At 28.1% G+C, this 26,285-nt stretch overlaps 3 protein-coding genes across 3 annotated transcripts in view; 1 reads left to right on the top strand and 2 right to left on the bottom strand.

Moving 5' to 3' along the window:
* The window catches only part of LOC111620889, a 19,816-nt gene extending 7,100 nt beyond the window's left edge, over nucleotides 1-12,716 (bottom strand). The window contains exon 1 of the mRNA XM_023362904.1: nucleotides 12,395-12,716. Coding sequence (XP_023218672.1) covers nucleotides 12,395-12,450 — 56 coding nt within the window. The 5' untranslated portion in view covers nucleotides 12,451-12,716. The remainder of the gene's footprint in view (nucleotides 1-12,394) is intronic.
* A 2,640-nt stretch (nucleotides 12,717-15,356) lies between these two features.
* Nucleotides 15,357-19,811, top strand: LOC111620877 (heme-binding protein 1-like). The gene is made up of 5 exons (XM_023362878.1): nucleotides 15,357-15,386; nucleotides 16,310-16,387; nucleotides 17,103-17,232; nucleotides 17,352-17,523; nucleotides 19,482-19,811. Exons 1-5 carry the CDS (start codon nucleotides 15,360-15,362, stop codon nucleotides 19,657-19,659), a joined length of 585 nt encoding a protein of 194 aa, XP_023218646.1. The 5' UTR covers nucleotides 15,357-15,359; the 3' UTR covers nucleotides 19,660-19,811.
* Nucleotides 19,812-21,617: 1,806 nt separating this feature from the next.
* Nucleotides 21,618-26,285, bottom strand: part of LOC111620922 (Hermansky-Pudlak syndrome 3 protein-like) — a 74,866-nt gene continuing 70,198 nt past the window's right edge. The window contains exons 18-21 of the mRNA XM_023362949.1: nucleotides 25,644-25,750; nucleotides 25,376-25,576; nucleotides 23,124-23,208; nucleotides 21,618-23,043 (exon numbers count right to left, since the gene is read on the bottom strand). Coding sequence (XP_023218717.1) covers nucleotides 22,871-23,043; nucleotides 23,124-23,208; nucleotides 25,376-25,576; nucleotides 25,644-25,750 — 566 coding nt within the window. The 3' untranslated portion in view covers nucleotides 21,618-22,870. The remainder of the gene's footprint in view (nucleotides 23,044-23,123; nucleotides 23,209-25,375; nucleotides 25,577-25,643; nucleotides 25,751-26,285) is intronic.

Genomic DNA, 26,285 nt, shown 5'->3' on the forward strand with positions numbered 1-26,285 from the left:
AAGTAGTATATTTCTTAAATACATAATATAAATTGCTAAACACTACAAGATTTTCCCAAGTAATAAAAGATACCTTGGATAAAACAGAGAATATGCAATTGCTTTTTATTTTTTAAGCCAACTGTCACATTTGATTATTTCAATGTGAATGTAAAGCACATAGTATTATATAATTTATTTACAGACTAAGATATAATAAAGGTGCAATATGGTTTGATACAGCACAAGAAATCAGCAGCATACTTTCTAGAAATATCTAAAACCAGACATTTTAATAAATAAAGCAATGCTTATCTGATTACAATAAATTTTATAAAAACTATTTTCTACCAAGCATATTTTTTAAAAAAATGAACATAATGCAAAAATTTGGATAAGTCAAAGTTAGATAAGCATAGAGATAAATATCTTAAAAAAATTCGTTTTGCTAGTTACTAAAATGATAATCTAGTTACTCTTTCAAATAATGGTGAGTCAAGTTTGCATAATAGTATTTTTTGTTACAATTACAAGTTTATAAATAGTGTAACATTAAAATTTAATGTTACACTATTCTTGTGCAAATGCCATCAATAATATTTAATATTATTGATGGCATTTGCACAAGAACTTATTACACTTAAAACATTTTATTTTAAAAACAAGACTATTGACAGACAATAGTCATAAATTCAAAGAAAGTAACACAATGAAACAAAGTTGTTGACTAATATTATAATGATCAAATCTGAACATCATACAAACTTTGAAAATCTTGGATCCAGAAGATCCAAAACTGGAAAATTACTTTGTATCTAAATCTTACTGGTGTTGTTATAAGCAAAAGACTGCTCCAATTGGCTACTATTACAACCTTATTTTATTATGTAAGCTTATAATAGAAGACTTTACTTATACTTACAACTTTATGACTGTTCGTAAAGGTTATAATGAAACAATTTTATAATGGAAAATGCCAATGTTGCTATTAGTTCTAAACCTTTAAATTAAAGTTACTGATCACAATGTATCTGAAGTGCTATTCAATTTTATAAAATTATCATCCTATAAAAATTAACAACACTAAAACTAGAGACACTATCACTCTTCAGAGCAATATCCTTATTACTTATATTGACACTTTTACAGTGTATATTTATAATAGAAATATGATACTTGTAATAAAGTGAGACAAAGTTACAAATATTTATCATATGACACACATAAAAGATATTTATTTATTTACTAAATCAATCTACAGGAAGTTCTAATTACAGGTCTGTTTATAACATACAAAGGAATATTATATAATAAAAATTAGAACATAAAACATTACTCTTTCACATAACACTGAGAAGATCTGTAAAAAAAAAAGTATAAAATATAAAATTGAAAAATATAAGAAAAGCTAAAGGCTAATTAATTTGTTTGTTTTTTCTGTTTTACCAAGTTAATAGTAAATTTTATACAAATTTGAATTGTAATCATTATAATAAATGAATGAGAATATTTAGTATCACACATTAAATATATTGAAAATGTCTTGCAAAGTCATATTAATGTTATGCTTTTTTTTAAATTTCCAGCTTAATGAATAGATTAATGAAACAACAGACAACAAAAATCATTGCTAGCAGTCAAAATAAAACACTTACAAAAAAAAACGGAAAATAAATTTTGCTGTTAAACAGTACACTCTGATACAAGACTATTATTTGTTTAAAAAAAATTAGTTTATATACCACAGTTTAACATTTTTGGTACATTTAGCAGAATCCACTTACTATAATCATGGATGTTATCATTTATCTAATACTATTGGAATTAACATGTCCAAAACCAATTTTTCTTACCCTGTTTGGCTATCCACACACAATGCAAAGTGAGACAAAGTTACAAATATTTATCAAATATAAAAAGTTAAATATACAAAAAAATATTTACAAATATAAAAAGTTAAATATACAAAGTTACAAATATTTATCAAATATAAAAAGTTAAATATACAAAAAAATATTTACAAATATAAAAAGTTAAATATACAAAGGACATTGTGCCCCATGTATGGGGCACAATGTCCTTTGGTCAATCATGTGCATCAGCTTCCATGTTACTTACTTGTATTGTTCTTAAGTTCAGACAATTCAAATTTTTTTCCATTCATCATAAAAATCATTCTTTTGATTGTTTCTAATCAGGAAGAAAATTACTTAAATGTTGTATCCAGTGATGTTATTGGAGCTGTAGATACAGTAGAACACTTATCAGAAAAACGGATAAATATTTTGGGCATTTTTAAATAAAAACAGGGTATGATTCTTTTTGGGCAGAAAGGTTAAGGAGGAGAAAAAACTGTTTTAAACTGAACAATAATTGACTTTGCCAATCATCATGCCATGGAATTTTAGAATTAACAAACTTTATAATTTGGATTGCATGATAGAACTAACATACAGCTGTTTGACAGTCTTATCTGTAACGTTCCTAAAATTTGGAGTTTGGATTGTGTGATAGATTTACTACACAACTGTTTAGTGATCTCTGTTGGTGGTCATTCCTGCTGTTTTATGAAAATTTCCCAGTATAGTACTGAATGTTTTCTTTGCAGCTGTGCAATTCAGTTATCTCTGCATACTTTGCAACTTGAAAAAGTTAAATTTTAAACTGTTATTGGCAATGTTTTGTTATTGCCAATTTATCTTTTTAAAAGACAATGAGATAGATGCTTGACAATTTTATCAAAAAACTGAGAATGAAATTTCATGCCATGGTTTTTTTAAAAGTTGTGGCCCTGTGCCTTACAATGAGAGTCTTAAGCTATGTAGACGATATGGCAGTGATAGTTTCATAAAAAAACAGCAACTCACAGGAGGTCTTACAATAATAGTAGGTGCATTAACCCAAAATGCTTCCATCAGACATACATAGTAAGCTATTAACATTTACAATGTTTAAGTATTTTGGGTTATTTGTAATTACGGGCTTTTTTTTTTATTTAAAGAAAAAGGGAAGTATGAATGAGGTAAAAGTTATAATTACTTTAAAAAGAAGGGCCCATGGGTTCTAGAGATTTCTGAAAAAAGTTATAACTGTAAAGGTTACAACTGAGCATTAAAACTTTTTTTTTAATAAAGAACTAAAAAGTGTCATTTTAATTAAATTTTGCTTATTTTTGAATGCTAACTATTTAAGAATTTGTTTTTCTTTTTGAATCCAGATATTAGATGCTATTATATATTGGGAAGCTTGGTTATATTTATCAAATGTTAATATTAGAGAGGTTGCGGCCAACGTTTTCATCATGAAAACATGACATGAAAATTTTTCATGACATGATAATGATAATGATTCTATCCAGGGCTGGCACAGCTTCCCCATCATCAAATGACACTGCATGCTACTGGTCAATTGCCAGAAAACATTTTCAGTCAGAAAACATGACATGAAAATTTTTCATGTCATGTTTTCTGACTGAAAATGTTTTCTGGCAATTGACCAGTAGCATGCAGTGTCATTTGATGATGGGGAAGCTGTGCCAGCCCTGGATAGAATCATTAGAAGTGTTATATGATATCTTGGTGTGTAGCATCCATGAGCTAAACCACATGAGGTTGGTGCTCTGTAAAGTGCATGCGCAAATGCATATAATCTGGCTACTTTACACAATTCAAATATTTTGGCTGTGGAAGTTATCCCATATTCCACAATATAGCACTTCCATTGGGAATATGCATATACGAATTTATATTTGAATATACAATAGCAATTTTGTCTTTTTTTTTCCCCACATGTAGTATAGAAATTTGTAATAAGATACATAATGCAGTTATAAAATATTACTTTTAGTTAATTCAAAGTACATTAAAATATGAAAATAATTGCACAGTATGTATTTATATTTTAGAAAATACAAGGGAAGTGATGCTTCCACATCCTCCATGGAAGGCACACCACTGCAATTGACTAAGTGTCCCCCAATGCTTGCATGAGTTGTACTTGGCACAGCACAATGAGTTACATCCCATGTGGATCACCAAACAGAATATATCCACTGTGTATTTTGAATATACAGGTAACCCCGTATAACACGGTAGTTACGTTCCAAAAAATTGCCGTGTTATGCGAATCAAAGAACTAGTACGAAAAGGAGAATTAGGTTCCGAAAATTAAAAAACACGCTACTATATTTTCATAATTAAGATAAATATCTTTATTAAAATTTTCTTAAGTGATACATATTAATATAAATTAAACAATGTTTTCTTTGTCATCACTAAAAGCACTATTAACCGAGAGCGTTTTATTTTTGGCAAGTTATCGTTATCCTCTGAGCATTTTTCTGCATTATTTTCAGATTCATGCTTTACCTTTTGCAAAAAGTGTATGTAATTTTAGATTGATTGCTTCTAGTTAAAAGATCTTTATAAATTTCCTTATATGGTGCTAAGCACTTATGGAATAAGGGAAAAACATCTGGCAACACCAAAAGCAGAAGGTCGAGATATGGCAAAATTGAAACAATTTTCGCGAAGGACCATGTATATGGAGAAGAAAAAAGAAAATTTACACACTGAAGTACTAATAGTTCATGAAAATAATAATTTTCGTGAACTATTAGTACTTAAGTATGTAAAAATTTATTACATTTCATGTTGTACGAGGGTTTTACCCATTTCTCGAACCGTGTCAGAGTGGATCCGTGTTATAAAAGTACCGTGTTATACGGGGGATGGTACCAATTCTCAAATCGTGTTAGAGTGAATCCGTGCTATAGAAGTGCCGTGTTATACGGGGGTTACCTGTAAATCATTCAATTTATTGTCATCATTATGTTCTGGTAAACTGACAAAAATCTGTCTTTTTTTGCTATTTGCTTCAACACATGGCTGATAAGATGCAATTGTTATCAATTATCATTATCAGGAATGAACTTGTTTGAACCATGTTCAAACCATTATCAAGGATGAACTCATTTATCATTATCAGTCTTAACCAATACTTTAAATATAAAATACTAATAATTTTATTTACTTGCAACACAATAGTTTAAATTGTCATCATTTTTTACTTCAGTTATATACCAGCTGTTGTTAAAGATAGTGCTGCAAAATCAGCAAGTGAAAATGGTACTGACTGATTACTATCTATCCTATATAAAGTGTGATTATAAAATCTCAATACATTTTTGCAAAAATGGTTACAAAATCATTTGTATGCAGGTTGTGTGAAACATGCTGATCCAAGAAGAGAGAATCACTGTTGTTTGCACATGTTTCAGTGTATTAATGTACACAGATATACAAACAAACTTCACCCAGAAATTCAAGAAGACTGCTATCAGGAACAATATCAGACTATATGTTACCAAATCCAGATGAATGGATAACATACACAATGCACAAAATTCTGGGAAACCCACCAAACCAGACAAAATGGTTCAACATACAGAAACTTCAATAACACACAGTCTACATTATCAACTAGAAGACTAAGCTGGGTGCTCACTGTGCCACAAATGTGGCACAGTGAGCACCCAGCTTAGTCTTCCAAGTGTGGGAGATCCTTCATTACAAACTCATAAAAATATGCAAAATGTGTCCAAGTGTTACATAAGCTTGAGGAGGAGAAAGAAAACTATGCCATCCCCCAAGCAATGTGTCACAATCTCTTGAAGGCTTTGAAACAGAAGGATTTGATGGTACTTCCATGTATGTTAATTCACTCAAACATGCACAAACCACAGCAATTATCTTTTCTTGAATCAGCTGCTTCATAAGACTTGCAAACAAATGATTTTTATACCATTTTCACAAAAATGAATTGGTACTTTAATCCTGTATATAAAATACTTAGCTTAAAATCATCACAAATGTTTTTCCATCATAAAAAAAATAAATAAATAAAAATAGAAATGGAGGAATCAACAAATCATCACAAAATGCTTGTTACAAAAATTTATATTGGAAATAAGGGGACAAAGCCCATGAAACAAGTGAGTGAAGCAACTGAAGAATGGGCTATCTATGGCAGCTAGGAGAAAAAAAAATAGAAACAGTGGCACCAGGAATCAAAATCATCATGGAATTTTTGAACAAGTGGACAAATGCTTATAATTTATTAATTATAAGCATTATTAAAGTAAATAAGCTTTAAGAATATATTTCAGATCTTTGAATAAGATATTATAAATATACGTGGGTATTTCCATTGGGGAGAAATTGAAATATGGAATAGAGAGTTTTTGTTTCTTATGCAACTATGATTTTTGAAGCCAGCAGAGTTTTTTGAATAGTCTAGCCTTCACTGGCTTTCTGGAAAATTACAATTTCTTTAGAAACAAGAACCTTATACTCCATATTTTAATTTCTCCTTGAATGAAATACCCACTTATGTTTATGATCTCTTATTGAAAATCAAGAATATATTACCAAGCCAACTGACAAGTCTTATGTCCCTTGTTCCATCCAGCCTGACAGAATCAAGTTAGTACCAAAGGAAACTGCTCAAATAAATGCTTTAAAATTACTCTATTATTCTTTGAATTTATTTTTTAGATGAACTTTCATTTTTAAATAATACGTAACATTTTTACATTATATTATAAATAAAATATTTAATTAACAATTGTTTAAAAATACACAAATTATGCATTTTGCAATGTTTAAACTAAATCATGATGGGGAAGCTGTGCCAGCCCTGGATAGAATCATTGAAAGTGTTATNAACTATAAGAATGTTGACAGACTAAATGAATTAAGACCAAAACAAATCACAAGGTCAAATGAATGAAAGATGATTTTACATAAAACATTTAATTGTATCAATTTTCAATCACATAATTTTAAAATAATAATCCGTTAAAAAACAAAGCGATGAAAAATACACTTCTCATTATTCTAAAATTAGATATAAACATTGTAACCTGAAAGTTCTCAAGCCAAATATAAATGAGATAATATCATCTTTCATGATGTAGCATTTTCAAGAACAGCATATTACTGGATCATTGCTCGTACATTAACTAATTTTTCTGTCAATGTCTATAACTTGTCTGGCAAATCAGACATTTTTTGCAATAGATGAGATATTGCATATTCATTTGAAACAAGATGTACTTTTCTTAGATTTTATACTTACGTGTAGTTCCTAAAATATATTTTTAGTCCAAATTTTTTTTTTTTTAAACTATAAATCTTATAAAATAAAATTTATTTTTTGCATATTATCATTTAAATTATAATACATTTAATATGTTTATTTACATATCAAGTAAGTTGTTTTAACTATACACAAATAAATAATTAATTATTAGTACAACTTTATGAAATATATCTGAACTTAAAAACAATTATTCACCAGTGTTAACATTTTCAGAATATTAAATATTATGTAGGTTCCTAAAGAATATACTTAAACTTCCAAAAACATTTAAAGCTAATAAAATCATAAACTCAAAATCATATTCCTACTGGAATAATAATTTGTATATAAAATATAATTATATTCAATAGTATTTTAGTCTGATAACTACTTATTAACATATGAAATATTTTAATTATTAATGAACAAGCCAATTTATAAAAGTGATATGAATAATAAAAAAAATCAGAAAAGTAAATTCATGTAAATTCACAAATTCAAAAAAATATTTTTATAATATTGTCTGACAAATTGTATCTTCATATTCCTGTCAAAAACATCTACAATTGTTCATGTTTACACATATTTCCTTATTGTTTAAATATACCGGTATTTTGAAGAATTTTATTTTCATTGTGGTATTAATTTAATGGGATAATTTAAAAGGTACTTCTCCAATTTTAGAAAGATAAACATGTTTGTAAAAAACATCTATGTTTCGTAACTGTTGTCTATTTATTTGTTATATTGTCTTTTAAACTGTGAGGAATTTGTTATAAGAGAAAGATTATCCTTTGCTATAAAAACATTGCCAAAAGTTTTTTTAATAAATAAATATATAAATGTTTTATTATATATGAGGAATAAAGATAATCTATCAAAAATATGCTATAAGTTAAGGGAAAATCATATACAATATATATTTTCAATATACAGGCCTATACTATTTCTTTTAGTCTGGTATCAGTCATAAAATTTTGCATTTAGATTAATATATCATAAATATATCAATCTATATGCATCAATAATATAAGTGTATATGTATACATAACAATTTCAAGATCATTATATTACACCAAAGTTTTATTTTTGACTAATCCAAATAGTCATATACTTTGGAATTCTAAATACACCAATTAGCATCATGAATGAATGCAGTTAAAACCAGTTTAAAGAACTCACAAGCAATGAAAATCATGATTGATGTGTGGTAAGCAATTCTGTTGCCTAGTTAGCAATTGGCCAGAAGTCCATATTTGTATAAATATTTGTAAAAAACAAAAAGTCAACGTAAAATCTTTATTTCATAATAAAATAATAAATGATCTCAGCAAAGACAAGCAAAAAATGATTTCATTATACTAAACCAATATATCTACAAGAGTAATTATTTGTAAAGTTTTTTAACATTTTCTCTACATAAAAAATTTAATTAATTAGTAAACATCTATCATCAACATCTATAAAATTTGAAGATGAAATGGAAGAATTTCAGCAAGTAAAGAATTTTATATTTTCAAGAACTTAAAAGAATTTCTTTGAGATATTCTTTTAAATTAGATATATGAAACTTATTTTATCCAAATTTTGCTGTTGTAGAATATATACTAATAATAATAATAATAATTTAAGAAATTACTTTTTAAAAGTTCTAAAATGTTATTTCAATGTTTGTAATACAAAACAATAGTATAATTTATAACAGTTATTATATATTTCCATACTTCAAATTTATAATTAAAATAATTTAACAAATTCATTTTGCTCCTAACTCAATTATAACATGCTTTTATAAATAAATGAAAGCATAATAATAATTGCTGAAATCCTTGAGCATATGTCATTTGGCCAGGTTATTTGTTCTAATGAACTTTTTATTCTAAAGAACTTTCACTACTAAATTTATTAACTTAAAAAATTAGTAATTGCTATTTGAGGAAAATTCATTCAAAAATAATCCAAAGCATGGTAATTCTGATTTTTAATAAAACAAAAAAAAAAGAAGAAGGATATTTAAAAAGAGTAAATAAAAAAATAAAAAGTAATAAGTAAACTAAAAGCATACAAACTAAACAAAAGGATTCTATAATTTATACATTATCTTCCATGATAACTATAAGAATGTTGACAGACTAAATGAATTAAGACCAAAACAAATCACAAGGTCAAATGAATGAAAGATGATTTTACATAAAACATTTAATTGTATCAATTTTCAATCACATAATTTTAAAATAATAATCCGTTAAAAAACAAAGCGATGAAAAATACACTTCTCATTATTCTAAAATTAGATATAAACATTGTAACCTGAAAGTTCTCAAGCCAAATATAAATGAGATAATATCATCTTTCATGATGTAGCATTTTCAAGAACAGCATATTACTGGATCATTGCTCGTACATTAACTAATTTTTCTGTCAATGTCTATAACTTGTCTGGCAAATCAGACATTTTTTGCAATAGATGAGATATTGCATATTCATTTGAAACAAGATGTACTTTTCTTAGATTTTATACTTACGTGTAGTTCCTAAAATATATTTTTAGTCCAAATTTTTTTTTTTTTAAACTATAAATCTTATAAAATAAAATTTATTTTTTGCATATTATCATTTAAATTATAATACATTTAATATGTTTATTTACATATCAAGTAAGTTGTTTTAACTATACACAAATAAATAATTAATTATTAGTACAACTTTATGAAATATATCTGAACTTAAAAACAATTATTCACCAGTGTTAACATTTTCAGAATATTAAATATTATGTAGGTTCCTAAAGAATATACTTAAACTTCCAAAAACATTTAAAGCTAATAAAATCATAAACTCAAAATCATATTCCTACTGGAATAATAATTTGTATATAAAATATAATTATATTCAATAGTATTTTAGTCTGATAACTACTTATTAACATATGAAATATTTTAATTATTAATGAACAAGCCAATTTATAAAAGTGATATGAATAATAAAAAAAATCAGAAAAGTAAATTCATGTAAATTCACAAATTCAAAAAAATATTTTTATAATATTGTCTGACAAATTGTATCTTCATATTCCTGTCAAAAACATCTACAATTGTTCATGTTTACACATATTTCCTTATTGTTTAAATATACCGGTATTTTGAAGAATTTTATTTTCATTGTGGTATTAATTTAATGGGATAATTTAAAAGGTACTTCTCCAATTTTAGAAAGATAAACATGTTTGTAAAAAACATCTATGTTTCGTAACTGTTGTCTATTTATTTGTTATATTGTCTTTTAAACTGTGAGGAATTTGTTATAAGAGAAAGATTATCCTTTGCTATAAAAACATTGCCAAAAGTTTTTTTAATAAATAAATATATAAATGTTTTATTATATATGAGGAATAAAGATAATCTATCAAAAATATGCTATAAGTTAAGGGAAAATCATATACAATATATATTTTCAATATACAGGCCTATACTATTTCTTTTAGTCTGGTATCAGTCATAAAATTTTGCATTTAGATTAATATATCATAAATATATCAATCTATATGCATCAATAATATAAGTGTATATGTATACATAACAATTTCAAGATCATTATATTACACCAAAGTTTTATTTTTGACTAATCCAAATAGTCATATACTTTGGAATTCTAAATACACCAATTAGCATCATGAATGAATGCAGTTAAAACCAGTTTAAAGAACTCACAAGCAATGAAAATCATGATTGATGTGTGGTAAGCAATTCTGTTGCCTAGTTAGCAATTGGCCAGAAGTCCATATTTGTATAAATATTTGTAAAAAACAAAAAGTCAACGTAAAATCTTTATTTCATAATAAAATAATAAATGATCTCAGCAAAGACAAGCAAAAAATGATTTCATTATACTAAACCAATATATCTACAAGAGTAATTATTTGTAAAGTTTTTTAACATTTTCTCTACATAAAAAATTTAATTAATTAGTAAACATCTATCATCAACATCTATAAAATTTGAAGATGAAATGGAAGAATTTCAGCAAGTAAAGAATTTTATATTTTCAAGAACTTAAAAGAATTTCTTTGAGATATTCTTTTAAATTTATAATTTAATAATATTTCAAAAGTGGACAAAGTTACAAAATAGCTATCAATTTTTTTTAAAGTTTATCTATTAGTTTAAGTGAATCATTATTATAACAGATGATAATTAAACATGAAAGTGAATGTAAAGCAATTAAAAAAGCAAGTTATGATTAAAATCTAAAAAGATAAATATTTAATTTATAAGTTTATTAACTTTTGAAAAAGTTAAATTTGCATTCATTAAAAATTTTAATCAATAATTTCTGTATTATTTTGTTTATCATAAAATACTACATCTTCATTAAACCTAAAGAATTTTTAAGATTCTAAACAGCAATCCTGTAGCTGTTTACATAAAAATCCAACTTTTTATTCGTTAAATAGTTTTAAAAACTATCAAATAATTCACATTTATAAATGTATTAAAAAATTTCGATTCGACACCAAGAAAATCAATAAGGATTTAAAAAACTGGTCTCCTACAGTGAATGACAACAATCAGAAGAATTAAGAAACAAAAAAACTAATTTTACTATTGGATTTTTTATGACAATATGAATTTATTAATATTTAATAGATAAAATATTAATAAGAATCGATTTAAAAATTTCATACATCTATACAATATTTTATTTATATAAGTCTGCCAATCCGTAACAATGAAGTATTGTTTTTTTTGGCAAGTCTATAAAGTAAACAGTATTTGTTTTTATATGAACCTGAAAAGATAGCCTGTATATTTTAATTTAATGTTTAAAAAATAATAGTAATAAAATAATATAAAATTAACATTTGACATACAGGAAATGTAGAAATTTTATGTAGAAATTAAAATCCAACTTCCAATATTTAAATGTATGCAGATTATTACATCGTATAAAATATAATAATAATAATTATTATTATTATTATATATATGAACTCAACTGAATTATCAATAACGCATCCGATATTGATAGCAAGAGATAAATAAAGAAAATACATCAGATGTAACACCAAAAGTACTTTATATATTTAAAAAATAATCAATTTCATTAAGCATGGTTCTGAAATTTACAATTTTTATGAAGATGGAATGGAATAAAATGCATTAACCAGGCTTGTTTACAATAAGCAACACTATAAATAACTCGGAGAAAAAAACTTATTTGTTTAAGTTATAGTTGATTTGACTCTTTTAACAATTGATTACAGTGTATTACATACCTATGAAACGAAATAAATATTACTAGCAATGTAATTTTCACACAACAGATCTTCATACTTCTATGACATCACACATACTTATTTAATTTTATCGTTAAACGTCTCCTACGCTTTTTTTTGTTTTTATAAAGAGCGAGCCACAAACAGAAAACTACCGTTGAGATTTAAAACTACTATTCGACAAGAAATCCATATGATAAAGAATTAAACTTGACGTGTTCTACGAGTCACGTGACCGACAGCCTTCAGTGCAAATGCACCAACAGGAATTGCTCTCGTCGCCGAAAGATGTCGCTAGTACAAACGAAATTATATCCGAAATAACAGTAAACAATTATTTTAAAAAAGTGCCAACGCCTTCTTTTTACGTGTACTAATTTAAATATTGTATTATACAGTAATAATACAACGTTATTTAATAAAAGTTTTGAATTTTAATTTTTTTTTTATGACAAAATGATTTATTTTCTTGTTTTAAATGGAGTGTATTAAATTAATTCGAATCTCGCTAAACTTACGAGACGTTTTAGAAATAATTATTGAAATATTTACATAACTGTGTTTACTCGTTTTGTAATAAAATAAATATTACGTGGCTTTAATTCACACGCATACTCTATCATGTAGCATACATAACCTGTTTTATGCAAAATCTCGCACACTAAACCCGAACACTACACTAATTCAAAATCGTTCGTGCATAGTCTTTATTTAAAAAAATAATTGAATGCCAAATATAGAACGGCTGTGACACACGATATTCAGCTTTATAACTGTTCTATTAATACAAGATCGATAACAAAAACTAATTGTAACTGGTTTTTAAAATTAAAAATCGCACACATAAAGAATACAATACAAACACAAGATAATACAATACACGCAGAGACGGCAAATAAATCTGTTTAAATAATATTTATGTTATTTATATTTTAAAAAATGTTATAATTTAATATATTTTAAGCAAGGTTTATTAATGAAATCTTTGTTTTAACTGCACGATAGCATTGATAAAGGGAAGCCGATTCAAGTTTCGATGTACTGTACTGTACTGTACAAGTGATAGATACACAGAACTTCTATCGTTTGTAAACATCTTAAATTCTTTTTTTTTTTTTTCTTGAAATATGAAGTAGTAAATGCATTCATCCATTACAATATCTATTACAGAGGTAAAATGATGCAATTTAGGAGAAGGTTAGTATGGTCAAGGGCTATGATAATAACGAACTTCCTTCACTTGTTTTTCTTTTTTTTTTTTCCTTGTTTTCTTGCTTGGATCTTATCTCGAGTAATCGAATTATTAAAATTTATATACAAAATAAATACTAAATTTTATAATTTGTTTGTTTACTTTGTTCTATATTTAAATTTTTAAATAAGAACTGGGACACACCTACCACTTTTTATCAAGTTTTTTTTTTTTTAAATAGATATAAAAATCTTAAATAATACATTAAAATAAATAAAGAAAAAATATCTTATTTTTTCCTGTATGTATGATATTAGTGTATGTTTAGGTGGTGGGCAAGTGGCACGATTTTTTTATACCCACTTTGAAGCTTAATAATTCCTGTTCTTTTATTCGAAATTTTCTGAAATTTTGCAAAGAAGTTTGTGTGTTAGGGTGAAATTTTTCTAGAAATTTTCAAGAAAATTGGACTGTTGGTTCGGGAGATATGGCCCATCCTCTTAATATCTCCCGAACCAATCTGAAGACTTAAAGGCAATGGTAGCAATAATTAGGAGCGAAAACAAATAAAAATGCCGGGAAGTTGTTTATTAATATGATGTAGAATATTTTCACCATTTTGACGAAATTTGCGCGAGATTTTAATGTAATTTAAAAAATGTTATTTAAAAAAATATAAAATAATAAAATAAAATATAATATTAAATTAGATGTTTATCTTAAATTTTGTTTATAATATTCCGAAATATCTGAAAATCTGCTTACTTATGTCTTATTTTATTCGCAATGTATGTGAATTTTTTGAGAAAGAAGAGAATGAGTTCTGTTATGGATCCATAAGTGAAATGTATGTTGTTACATTTATATTCATACATTAAAAAATGAAAAGTGTTAAATATATTTGCGTTGATGATACGTTGAACTGTGATTTGCTTACGCGTAATACGAGCTTGATTTTGGTTTTTCCTAACAAAATTTATAGCATAAAATATACTCATTATTATCATATTTATCATATACTTTTTAAATATCAAATTTTTAATTTTGTTGTATATTATTTACATTTTACTTTCCCTGCTGTTAAGTAACATAGGGAAAGTATTGTAATCTGTCAAAAAATGACCTTTCCAACATTTTTTAAAGTTTTTGTTCGGGGCCTTGAAACGTCGAGAAATGCAAAAAAAGTTGGGGATTATTTTTTTCTGTATGTATGATGTTACTGTGTATAAGAAGCATGATTTCCCATACTTTGAACCGTAATAACGCCTACACCCTTAGCCGAAAATTTCTGAAATTTTTCAGGGAAATTTGTGTATTAGGGTGCAATGTTTCTAGAAAATTTCAAGAAAATCGGACTATTGGTTCGGGAAATATGGCCCCACATCTTTAATCTTCCGAGCTGATCTGAAGATAATGGTAACGATTATTAGGGATGAAAATAAATAAATAAATAAATAAATGCCGGAAAAGTCCAGCAACAATGTTGCCCACTTTTTTTTACTTTAAATTGATTTATATATAATTTAAAACGATAAATTTTAATTACTATTAAGGAAAAATATAAGAGATTCTGGAAATCAGGCGATCCGATCAATTTACATGCTGACATGATTGATAATTTATCAAAATTTATACAAAAGTTGTTTGAACGCAGAAAATATCCTTTTGATAACAAGATCTTACTTTGCAATTTTGTGCCCTTTGATTATTAAACAACCGAACATTTATATATAAATATATATAAGAATTTTTCTTAGATCTCATTCAGTCATCATGAAGCTATTATTGCTTGCATTTGCGGTAAGTCGGAATTTAACTGCAATATTTTCAGTTATAAATGCAATTATTGTAAAAATGACTGATCTACAGGGCCGGCTATTTTGATCTGCAGTTTTTAGAGGGCCTCGGAAAAAAATTATTAGTGGGTCCCAAATAATTTGCAAGATACTTTTTTAATCAAAAATTTTTTAGAAATTTGAAGTGCGGGCCCCTCTGAGATCCCGAAAAATCGACGTCTGAGCCATCCCTGCTGATCTTCATTTAAAATATAAATTTTAGAATATAGAAATTCATTTTTTTTATAAATTATTTTAAAATTATATTTAATTATCGAATAAAATTAATTTTTATACATAAGATTATTTTAGTGTGACGATTTTTAATATTTTTTGTATAGTCTATTATTTACGAACAGAACCGGCTGGAGTTTTTGCGGGGCCTCCGAAAAAAAAATTATTATTGAGGTCCAAAATAGTTATAAAAAATTTTGTAAAATTCCGAGACCCCCCCGGAAACTCGAAAATTCCACGTCTGAGCCGGTCCTGTTTATAAATAACAGAAGGAATGTTGGTTCGTTTTCAACGTAACCTAATTCTGAGGCATAATTGCAGAGATATAAGGTCAAATCATATAGAATATTATGCCTAACTTTCGTTTAAGAATATGGTTATACCTCATGAATGAAAATTAAGAACTGTCGTAAGGTCGCGATCTCATTGACCTAGTTTTATATGTAACAAAGAGTCACTGCCGCTTGTCTGGATTAACTGGCATGGCTTTGACATTTCAGTAAGAACGACAGCCAAATAGGGTGGACTAGATACTTACAAAGTTACGTGAACTTTTTCGGATTCTTAAGATGACAAACGTACTTTGTTTAATTAAAAGAAAACTGAAAAAAATAAATGTATATCTTACAGGTTCTTGACATTGTTTATTTTTAGACGCTGCTTGCAACTGCTGTCGGATGTGTAATTCATGGATGTGAATGTCCCATATACGACGTTTTAAACACTTATCCGGTATTCGTAATTCTCTTTTTTTATACATTATAATACAATGTTTTTATACTTGTATAAATTACAGTATATATGCATATACAGGACCGTCAAGAGCCAGGACATGGGCATCAGCAAAAAAATTTCCAGGGGGGTGGAGAGCGTGGAGACAAAAAATTACAATAATAGATTTTTATTTATTTTTAATTTTATTTTCTCACAAGTAGATTATAGAATACAGTAGTGCATCAATACAAAAAGAAGGACAAAGCGACCCATGGTCGCGAGTGTAAGGTTACATATCTCAATTACCTTTATGATTATAATTTGTGGAATCTTTTACGTGATGCCAGGAGGGTGCCCAATTTGTTCCCCTGGGATATAGAGTGGGTCACTTTTTTGAACTAAGAAGGAAAGAAAATTCTACGGACCTTAATTTTTTCCGGGTGCGGGAAAAGACCCCAGTTCCCCCTCTCGATGGTTTAGGCTTATTCGTATATGGCTGCGTGACACATGGGCGATCTGCCGAGATGCCTCCCGGGAGATATTTCATGGGAAACTGATCCTTATTTAGGTGTTACTAACGTGAAGAAAACACGAAAAACTCCATGTGACCAGATGCGAACCCTCGATCAATTACCAGTGTTTAGTGGTTTTATCCATTCCGCTACTGACGGTCCTGTACAGTATGTATATACTACATTTTATCTCTTTAAAAAAATTTTTTTTATGTTTTTAGAACTTTGAGGAACGAAGTTATCCAGACTCAGTTTGGGTAACTGCAGAAAGTATCAGTAAATTTGGTTACATTGCATCCTCCAAAAATAATTTAAAACTTATGCGTTACTGGTATAAGAAAAATACCAAAGGTATATTATTTTTATGGGAAATTTATTGATTATATATCAATGATTTAGCTGTTAATTTTAATTAAGAAAAATTAATTAAATTTATGGATAATTTTTTAGGATTAATGTTTTTGTTACAGCCCTACGCATAAATTGCACCTATCCAGTAAGGGAAATGTGGACTCATAAAATTGGCGGAGTCAAAGTGAAAACATCCTACTTGTTACCATCAGCTTTATATGTTGATCCACCCATTCCAATTGACCCCACAGTAAAGATAGATAAACAAACTGCAACTCACTTAGTAGCAAGGTACATTTATTATTATTATTTTCTCCCTTCTTTCTTATAGATTATAGAAATAAATATCGACAAATTCAAACAAGTTCTTAAAATGGCGGCTAAATAGCCATTACAGTACAGTAAATCGGGGTACTTCAGTCTTTCGTTGTGAAGATCCGTAATGAAGTCCAAGTCAGATTTTCCGAAGTTTGCAAAAAGGAATTTGGATCTCACGTCGTGTTGCGTTCTTCACCACTCGGCCATTCCATTACGTGCCTTAAACATGAGTAGAAAAACAACCCCCTCGGTTTTAAAAACTCTTAGAAGTGTTTAACTCTTTCTGCCCCTTGGACGCTAGAAGAGCTTTTTAATCGAGCCCATTACATGTTCGGCCAGGCCCACAATGTGGTGAGGGATGGGGCCCGATATATAAAAATTCATTCAGCCAATCTCAAAACAATTTTTGTATAAATTCGTTAACTTTCGTGTTGGTAGGAGTTTTGTTTATATATATACAGGCCTTTCTGCCCATTTTGTCTGTATTCTAGCGGTCGGCAGCGGCCTATCGGATTACCTATCGCTGGAAGGCATTGTTCTCTGTACTATGTACGCGCAATCTATCATGGCTCGGTCTCCTAAAAGTAATCATCCAACATTTCTTTTGTATTTTTATTTGAATTTTTGTATTATTTACCATGTAATATTCCAATTTCTCTCTATATTACCTACGGTTTTCTTTGTAAAACCACGATGATTATGTATGCGATTACGTATACCCGTACTACTTGTACTGCCTGTATTTTTCTATTGGTCACTATCAACGGACCCCGGCAAGCGCTTATGATCTCTCCTCTTCCCCCTTTTGCCCTACCCCTCTCCCCTAGGCACCCTGCCTCCCCATCCTCCTTTCCCTGTGGCTATATTTGAGGAGGGCCGCATTACCTTTCCTTCCTATTCCTATACTGTATATAATATATACAGGATATCCACTTAAACATCCAGGAGCAAGAGAGATCTTTCCGGCATTGCACGAGTGTATAAATGAGCAGCACTAAAATAAATGAAGGCAATCAATTTAAGACAATTTAGCATAGCGTACAAATGATCTCCGATTGTAAAGAATTTATAAATAATTTTTATATACAAGAAACATAGATTTATAGATCATTCACATGAATCTATAAACGAAAATATTAAATATATTTGACGATTTTTTTTATCAGTTCCATTTTAAAGCTTCATTCCTCCCAGGCTCAGCGACTGTTCGTCTGTTACACCTGACTTACAGCGTTAGTGGCAGTTATACACTCCATTCCAGAAAACAGTGCCTCGACAGTCTATAAAACATGCTGAAGGTTTAGTTTGATTTTGTTTATTTGCCTCTATTTAGGTGTTAAAAACGTGAAAAAGTCCAAGAAAACTCCATGTAGCCAGTCTTCGGCCAGGTGCCAATCCACAACAAACTACCAACTTTTGGTAGTTTTATCCACTCACCCATTGATGCTGAAGTTGTGGTAAATTTATCATGTTCCACCACTCAAATATCTATGCTGCATGCTCTAAATGTTGTACTGGTTGCAGATTGCAGATAGCATGTCATATCTTCATTATTATTATTTTTATCTCTTTCCGCCCTATGGACACTATGAGAGCTTTTCTAGCAAGCCCATTATGGGTTCGGCAGACCCACAATGGGGCAGCCAGGTAGGGAAAATAGTTAAAGCTTTCTCTTTTTTTTCTTTACACTTATTATTCACTCTCCTGAAGAAAAAGATAAGCAGGAAAAAAACCTATTTAAGGAATGTAATTTTAGTGAATTTAATGTAATTTAGTTATTTGATGTAAATTGTATAAATTTGACAATACTATGCCTGTTCCCTTACTTCTAATGAATGATTTTAATTTCAGAATTATGTTTATTTTGTTCCTTTTTTAAAATGCTTGTTAACTGCTGATATACACTTTTTTATTTCTTGTAATTATTATAGGCAATTCTCGGGCATGCCAGTTTTGGAAAGTCAATGGGATTCGCAAGCAAAGATTTTAGCCAATAGTGCTACAAAAGTTTTGCATAACGTTGACACCTCGAAATATTATGCCTGCACTTACGATCCTTTTTGGATGCCATTTAAACGTACGAATGAAGTTTGGATGCTCATGAAATAAGAATATACATAATTAACTAATTAAAAATTAACAGCCAAATATTGCAAATACTTTATGTAAATTAACTCTTCATTAATAAATTTTGTTAAAGAAATATGGGATGGTGTTCATATCTTGTTTCAGGATAAGTGAGGTAAAAATATTGTTAACTTGTTAAATTTAAATAAAATTAAATGCTTTTAAATATGTACTTAATATATATTTGCTATTTCATGTAGCACAACATCAAATAAATCAAAATAGAATAAATTACATATCAATTCAGTGAAGTCACATGGATAAACACTAGTGCTGGAGCTAGTACAGAAATGGCAGTTGCCCCTGTACTAATTATAATGAGGGCAGAGTATACATTTTGCCCCTGTATCCAGTTTTTGGTTTATTTGTATACGACAATGCAATGTGGGCAATTTTCCAAAGGGAAATGCCTCCTGGGAGGACTTTCTAAGAGAAACTTGGCCCCTATTTAGGTGTTAGAAATGTGAAGAAAACCCAGAAAATTCCACGTGGCCAGTTCATTGGCAAGGCATGAACCCAGGATTAACTACCAGTGTTCAGTGGTGTTATCCACTCAGCCACTGGTAGGCTGATAAAGACAGAACAACACATCATTTCAGTATAAGAAAAATTTGAATATCATTACCATTGAAATGCATATTCCGCCAATAAAAAATGGTTCATGTAGAGCCATTTTTTAGTGGGCTATATACAGATATGCACATAGCCCACTTCACCTGAAACAGGCTATGTCATTGGCTTGATTATGCAGTTGTATCTAAAGCCACTTTACCAGGCAACATGACCCATGTTGTTATATTATTAGACTATATTGTGGAGATTTATATTGATAATTCTCAAAATTAATTCCATTTCCATTTAAAAAGATTATACGTTTAATTTTAAATTTATACATAATTCCAATTTAGTTTTACTTTCATCATCAGTTCTTAATACCGATAAAATTTATGTAATAAATTAAAAGTGGCTTTAATTTCAAATGACATGTAAATTTAAATATTATCATATGTAAGAAATTTTAAATTGGGATGAAAATTTCAAAATTTATTATGTTAATTATATACATTTTCATTCTTAATATCTTAAATAAATATTTATACAATAATTTTTATTTAATAAATAATGTTAATGTTAAAATATATATTTCACATAAAATCATAATTATACACAAAATATTTATTTCAAAAGATATCATTTCTTAAAATTTAGTGTTTTAATGAGTACTATCTTATAAACACAAAGCAATTTTAAAAAATTATTAAAATAACAATAAGTTTCTGAAATCTTTGAATATAAATTGGTACCCCACTTACATCTCAAAATTAGAGATTTAAATAGGATGTTGGGAGTGAAGCCAGGACAATTGGCACCCATAGATAAAACTAAATACAAGGGCAATTTTTTCCAAGCTCCAATGGTCCATAAAACAAAGACAAGTGTAAATAACAAAATGAATTTATTACCAAAAGTTAGATACAAACAGTTAGGTATGGTTACTTTTCGACATAATCACCATGACAATTGAGGCATTTGTCATACGAGCTTTTCCATCCCCTTGTCATAGAATGTTGCCACCAGTGAATTGAGATGGCCTTAACAATGTTTTGAAGATTGTCATTATTCTCAAACCTCTGCCCTAATAGCCATGTTTTCAGTTCAGGAAAGAGGTGGAAGTCTTCACTACCTTTAAACACCCAGCGTATAGTCCCGATTTAACGCCAAGAAACTTCTACTTCTTTCCTGAACAGGAAAAGTGGCTAGAAGGGAAGAGGTTCAAAACTAATGACAATCTTCAAAACAACGTTAGGGCCCATTTCAAGTCATTGGCGGCAACATTCTATGACAAGGGGATGGAAAAGCTCATCCACAGATATGACAAATGCCTCAATCTTCATGGTGATTGTCAAAAAGTAACCACGTTTGTACCTAACTTTTGGTAATAAATTCATTTTATTATTTACACTTGTCTTTGTTTTATGGACCATTGGAGCTTGGAAAAAAAACAGCCTATGTATCTGCCAACTCCCATAGACTTATTTGGAGACTCCAAACTTTGGCAAAAATTTTGAAATTCTTGGAGTCCTAAACTGAATTTTATTCTTCCTGTATTTACTTGACAAAATTATCAACTTTTCAATTATATATTAAAACAGACTAAAGAATAGGAATTAGTGCTTTGATATTGCTGAGAGCAAAATACATTGAATCTCTTGAAATGGAAATCTTCCAAAATCAACTCGTACAGAGTTGGCAAGCTTATAAATATCTGAATTTTTTAGAATATTTTGTTCAATTAATATCATATTTCCTGAATTCTTAAACATGTTTTTCATATTTTAACATTTTGGAAATTAAAATCATCTTACAATAAATGTAAAAAAAAACTTGACAATTGTCAAGTGAAGATGCAAAGGTGTCACTACTTGAACATGACCGACCTTCATAGCATCTATTTACTCTACTATAACTTCAGTTAAGTGCATTTGCTATACTACTCATGTTCAAAACTTAGGGATAAACACAATTGCTAGGAAAAGTCACCGAGCCAGTTGGTAATGAGCCTACCATGACATTGTTAGTGCTGCATTGCACTTTAAGTTGGACATATTCCATGCTGACAGGTTTCTCTGTCTAGGTATTGGTCAGCACTTTCCATCCATTCTCCATCTATGTTGAACTGCTGTAAGTATCTTTTTCACTAAAGATTTAATTTTATTACTTTAATTTATAAAGTCCTGCAAATTGTTCTGTTAGATGTCAGGAAGTACAGTTCTTGTCATGTATTCATCTACATTTCTCTCTATTCATGTAGAAATGTCATCCATCCCTAAGTTTTGGACAGGTGTATATAGGTATTGAATTTAAACAAAATGTTGATTCTATTTACTATTTAAACAGAAACAGACATATGTTATACATACAGAAAAGTAAAAAAGATGCATGGATAAATAAACCTTTTTCATTTATCTGTTTAGCATTTTAGCCAAAATAAAATGTATAGATAATTATATAAATAAAACAATTTTTTCAATTTTTATAAATTTATAGTAGAGTTAATAAATAATTTTTTGTGCCATTTCAATTTTAAATCAATACCTAGTCTTATAATCAATGGCATCTAGTGTTGAAAAGACACAATACTAATTAAAAATCTCACACCATTTCAAATTTTAACAAAATAAAAATTTTTCTATTACATCATTGCTTTAATTTCCATTCCTAGAGACATAATTTTTTCCTTAAGTTGATTAGCCTGGTGTTTTTCTATGCATCGTTTAATGAATGGAATATAACATTTTTCATCTTTATTTAAAAGAGCAACAAACTTTGCTGGATGAAGAATTTCAGAAAGATGAGAAAGAACACCTGTAAATATTCTTAACTGGATAAATATGATATGCTTTTAAAATATTCACTTAAAATAATTTATATACTTTAAAACTTACCTTGAAAAGTTTGGTGTAATGTACTGTGTTTTTCTTCATCAGTTGCATCTAATTTATTTCTCAGTAAAGATAATAAATAACACCACTAAAAATAAAAATAAAATTATTTTATTTTTATAATGATTTATAAAAGGTGATAAACATATTTAGCAATAATAAACAACAATTAATAATGAAATAAATCTCTAATCTGATTCTATGAATCAAGTAAAAAATAACATCTCTCTAATAATCAGACTGAGTCATTTTTATGCCAGAACAGCTTATGAAATGTATGGTTTGTGGTATTGTTGCTAAAAATTAAATTCTAACATAAAAGTTTATTGTGTGACGTTTATGTTAAAATTTAATGTTATTTTTTGGTTAGAATTTTTATGTTTTTTTTTATTTATTGGATGTATAGAAGATTACATTTAAAAATTTTTATAGTGTTTCACTTATATATAAATATTTTAAAATTTAATCTTCTAATATACTATATTTATTGTATTCTATCTTAGAACAGTTGTAACTGACATTCCAAAAATATGGCACCTGAGGATGGCCTATGAATTAAACTGAAAACATTAGTGTATAGCAAATAAATGTGTCTTAGCAGCCAAATGTGTTTGGTGATGATTTTAGTAATTATTCTTTCTGCAGAGCATGGGTTTGATTTTTATATAGCATTAATTTTAAAAAGTGTTTCTTTTCAATATTGTAATCTGCAAAAAATAAAAATTAAAATATTTAAAGTAACGTGATTAACACTAAATTACATTTAATTACAGCAAACATAATAAAAATACAAATGGACTGTGGAATACCCATGCATTTACTAGCAGTTACACAGATGTTCTCAAGTTAATAATTATCTGTTTTCTGACATTGTTACAAAGTGACATCTTAAAATTTAAAAATGTCTTTTATGAAACTCCAGTTAAAAGTTAATAGAATTAAAATGAATTAAAATTTGAATTCTTACCATTAAAAGGAGGAACACTATTTAGCCATGATTGTCTGTTTCCATAAAAAGAAGATGGCTTCATCTATTTTTCACATAAAAGAATAATATAAACTATAAAGTATTGATGTTCAACTATTTTTTTAAAAAAATATATAAAAGTAATAATTTAATTTTTTATATTTCAATATTTATTAGTTCTTTCAATCAATTCTTTCATTAAATTAAAAGATATCACTACAATTTTATCAGTCAAGTATACATTTTTAAACCTAAATACTTTTCCATTACTTAGCTAACTTTAAGACTTTTACAAATAATTTTAATTAGTAGTCTGCTCAATACCTTAAAGGATGAATGAATAATCTAAAAATATTTAAATAAAAAAAATGTGATTTACAAAAATATAAAATTTGTGCTCATTAACAAAATATATGCATTTCAATGTTTTTTGAAAATTTAAAATATCTTAACAAACTTTAATATTNCCACATGATACATAGCAACCAGTAAAAATGCAATAGTGTAAATAGTATAAAGGTGATAGTAAATGCATATATATGTACAGGGTGTATCAGAATGACGTTTTAAAAATTTGGGGGATTGTAGAGGATGAAATTTTGAACATTTTGATATAAGGAACCCATAGCCAGAAATGTGATATAAAGTTTCTACAGCAGTAGGTAAGTTTCTTCACTTTGGTAGCTACCCTTCAGTCCATTGACGTCATATTATTGTTCTTGAGTTCTTCCTCTGAGGTTATGTAAAGTCCCTTGTGTACGCAACACCTGTAGGAACAGTTCAAGAGCTTACGGAGCGCATCTTTACAGCATTTAATACCATCAGAAGAGAGCATGACATCTTACAGAGAGTCGGACAAAACATGGCTCATTGTTGCACATTATGTAACAAAGTTGGTAGTCGTCACATTGAACATTTACTCTAAAATAGTGCAGCCACCGATTCAATGTACAGTTTGATTGTACTCTATTGTTTTGTCAATAAAACTTGTCATAAATACTGTATTCTGCTGTTTCATTCAGCATACCAACTGCAAAGTGCAAAGTGCTGTAAAAACTTTATATCACATTTCCAACTATGGGTTCCTTATATCAAAACGTGCAAAATTTCATCCTCTACAATCCCCCAAATTTTTAAAACATCATTCTGATACACCCTGTATACTATGTATATTAAATGTATTATTTAATTTTTATAATAAATGTATTTAGTAATTTACAGAAAATAGAAAAATATAATAGTTTTAAAATGCAGGATTATTTAAAAATAAAATAAAAATGTTAATTACCTCTTCTTCTTCATCAGTAAAATTATCAAAAGCATATGGAAGCACTGCATTAATATAATTGTCCAATAATAATTTTATTGCAGTTTTTTTATCAGAACATAATATTTTCAATATATCTCCTAATTTTATTTCAGTAGTCTCTAGTAAGTTATAAGAATAATCAAGAATTTCTTTACTGGTAAGATTGCTACATAACAGAGACTATAAATTGAAAACAATAATTAAAAATACAATTAAAATTACATAACAGTATAATTAAATTATTTACCTGCAATTTAAGAAAATCTTCATTACAATTCCAACAAGAACAATAATTATCTTGTAAATTATTTTCTAATTTTTTTTCATTTATACATGTTCTACTAATTCCTTGACCTGAATATTAAGAATATATTATTTAAATATTTATTTATTTTTATATACATCTAATATAATAAAATTACATTAGCCTCACTCATTCATTCACATACTCACTCACATGAAATGTTTAGTTAAGTGGCAGTCACACTTTGCAATTTTCAGCTGTGAAGGCAACTGCAACAACTACAAGTTTCATACATGGATCAGTACTTACACACTTGAGATGTAGCTGTAGCATATTTACAAAGTGATCAATAAAATTCCAGTAATGATCAACAGTATAAGTTACAACTGACATCACATAATTAGAAAGATGAACCAAAAGCTCTAATTTTAATGAAGAAAGAACTTGCTACATTAAAATTAGAGCCTAAAATTTTGCCTATAGGCATTTGTGATTATGGATCAGTTCTATTAATTGTGATTTTTCACCATTTTAACAGATAGCATAAAAACATTTGTTCATCTTATGGCACTTGCAATCAGTGCAACAAAAACAAACTTTTTATTTATATTTGCAGTTGCATTCATGCGGTAGTTGGAGGGAGTT

The sequence above is a fragment of the Centruroides sculpturatus genome, unplaced genomic scaffold (assembly GCF_000671375.1).
Source record: "Centruroides sculpturatus isolate CEXI.00-Female unplaced genomic scaffold, Cexi_2.0 scaffold17, whole genome shotgun sequence".
Classification (NCBI taxonomy): domain Eukaryota; kingdom Metazoa; phylum Arthropoda; class Arachnida; order Scorpiones; family Buthidae; genus Centruroides; species Centruroides sculpturatus.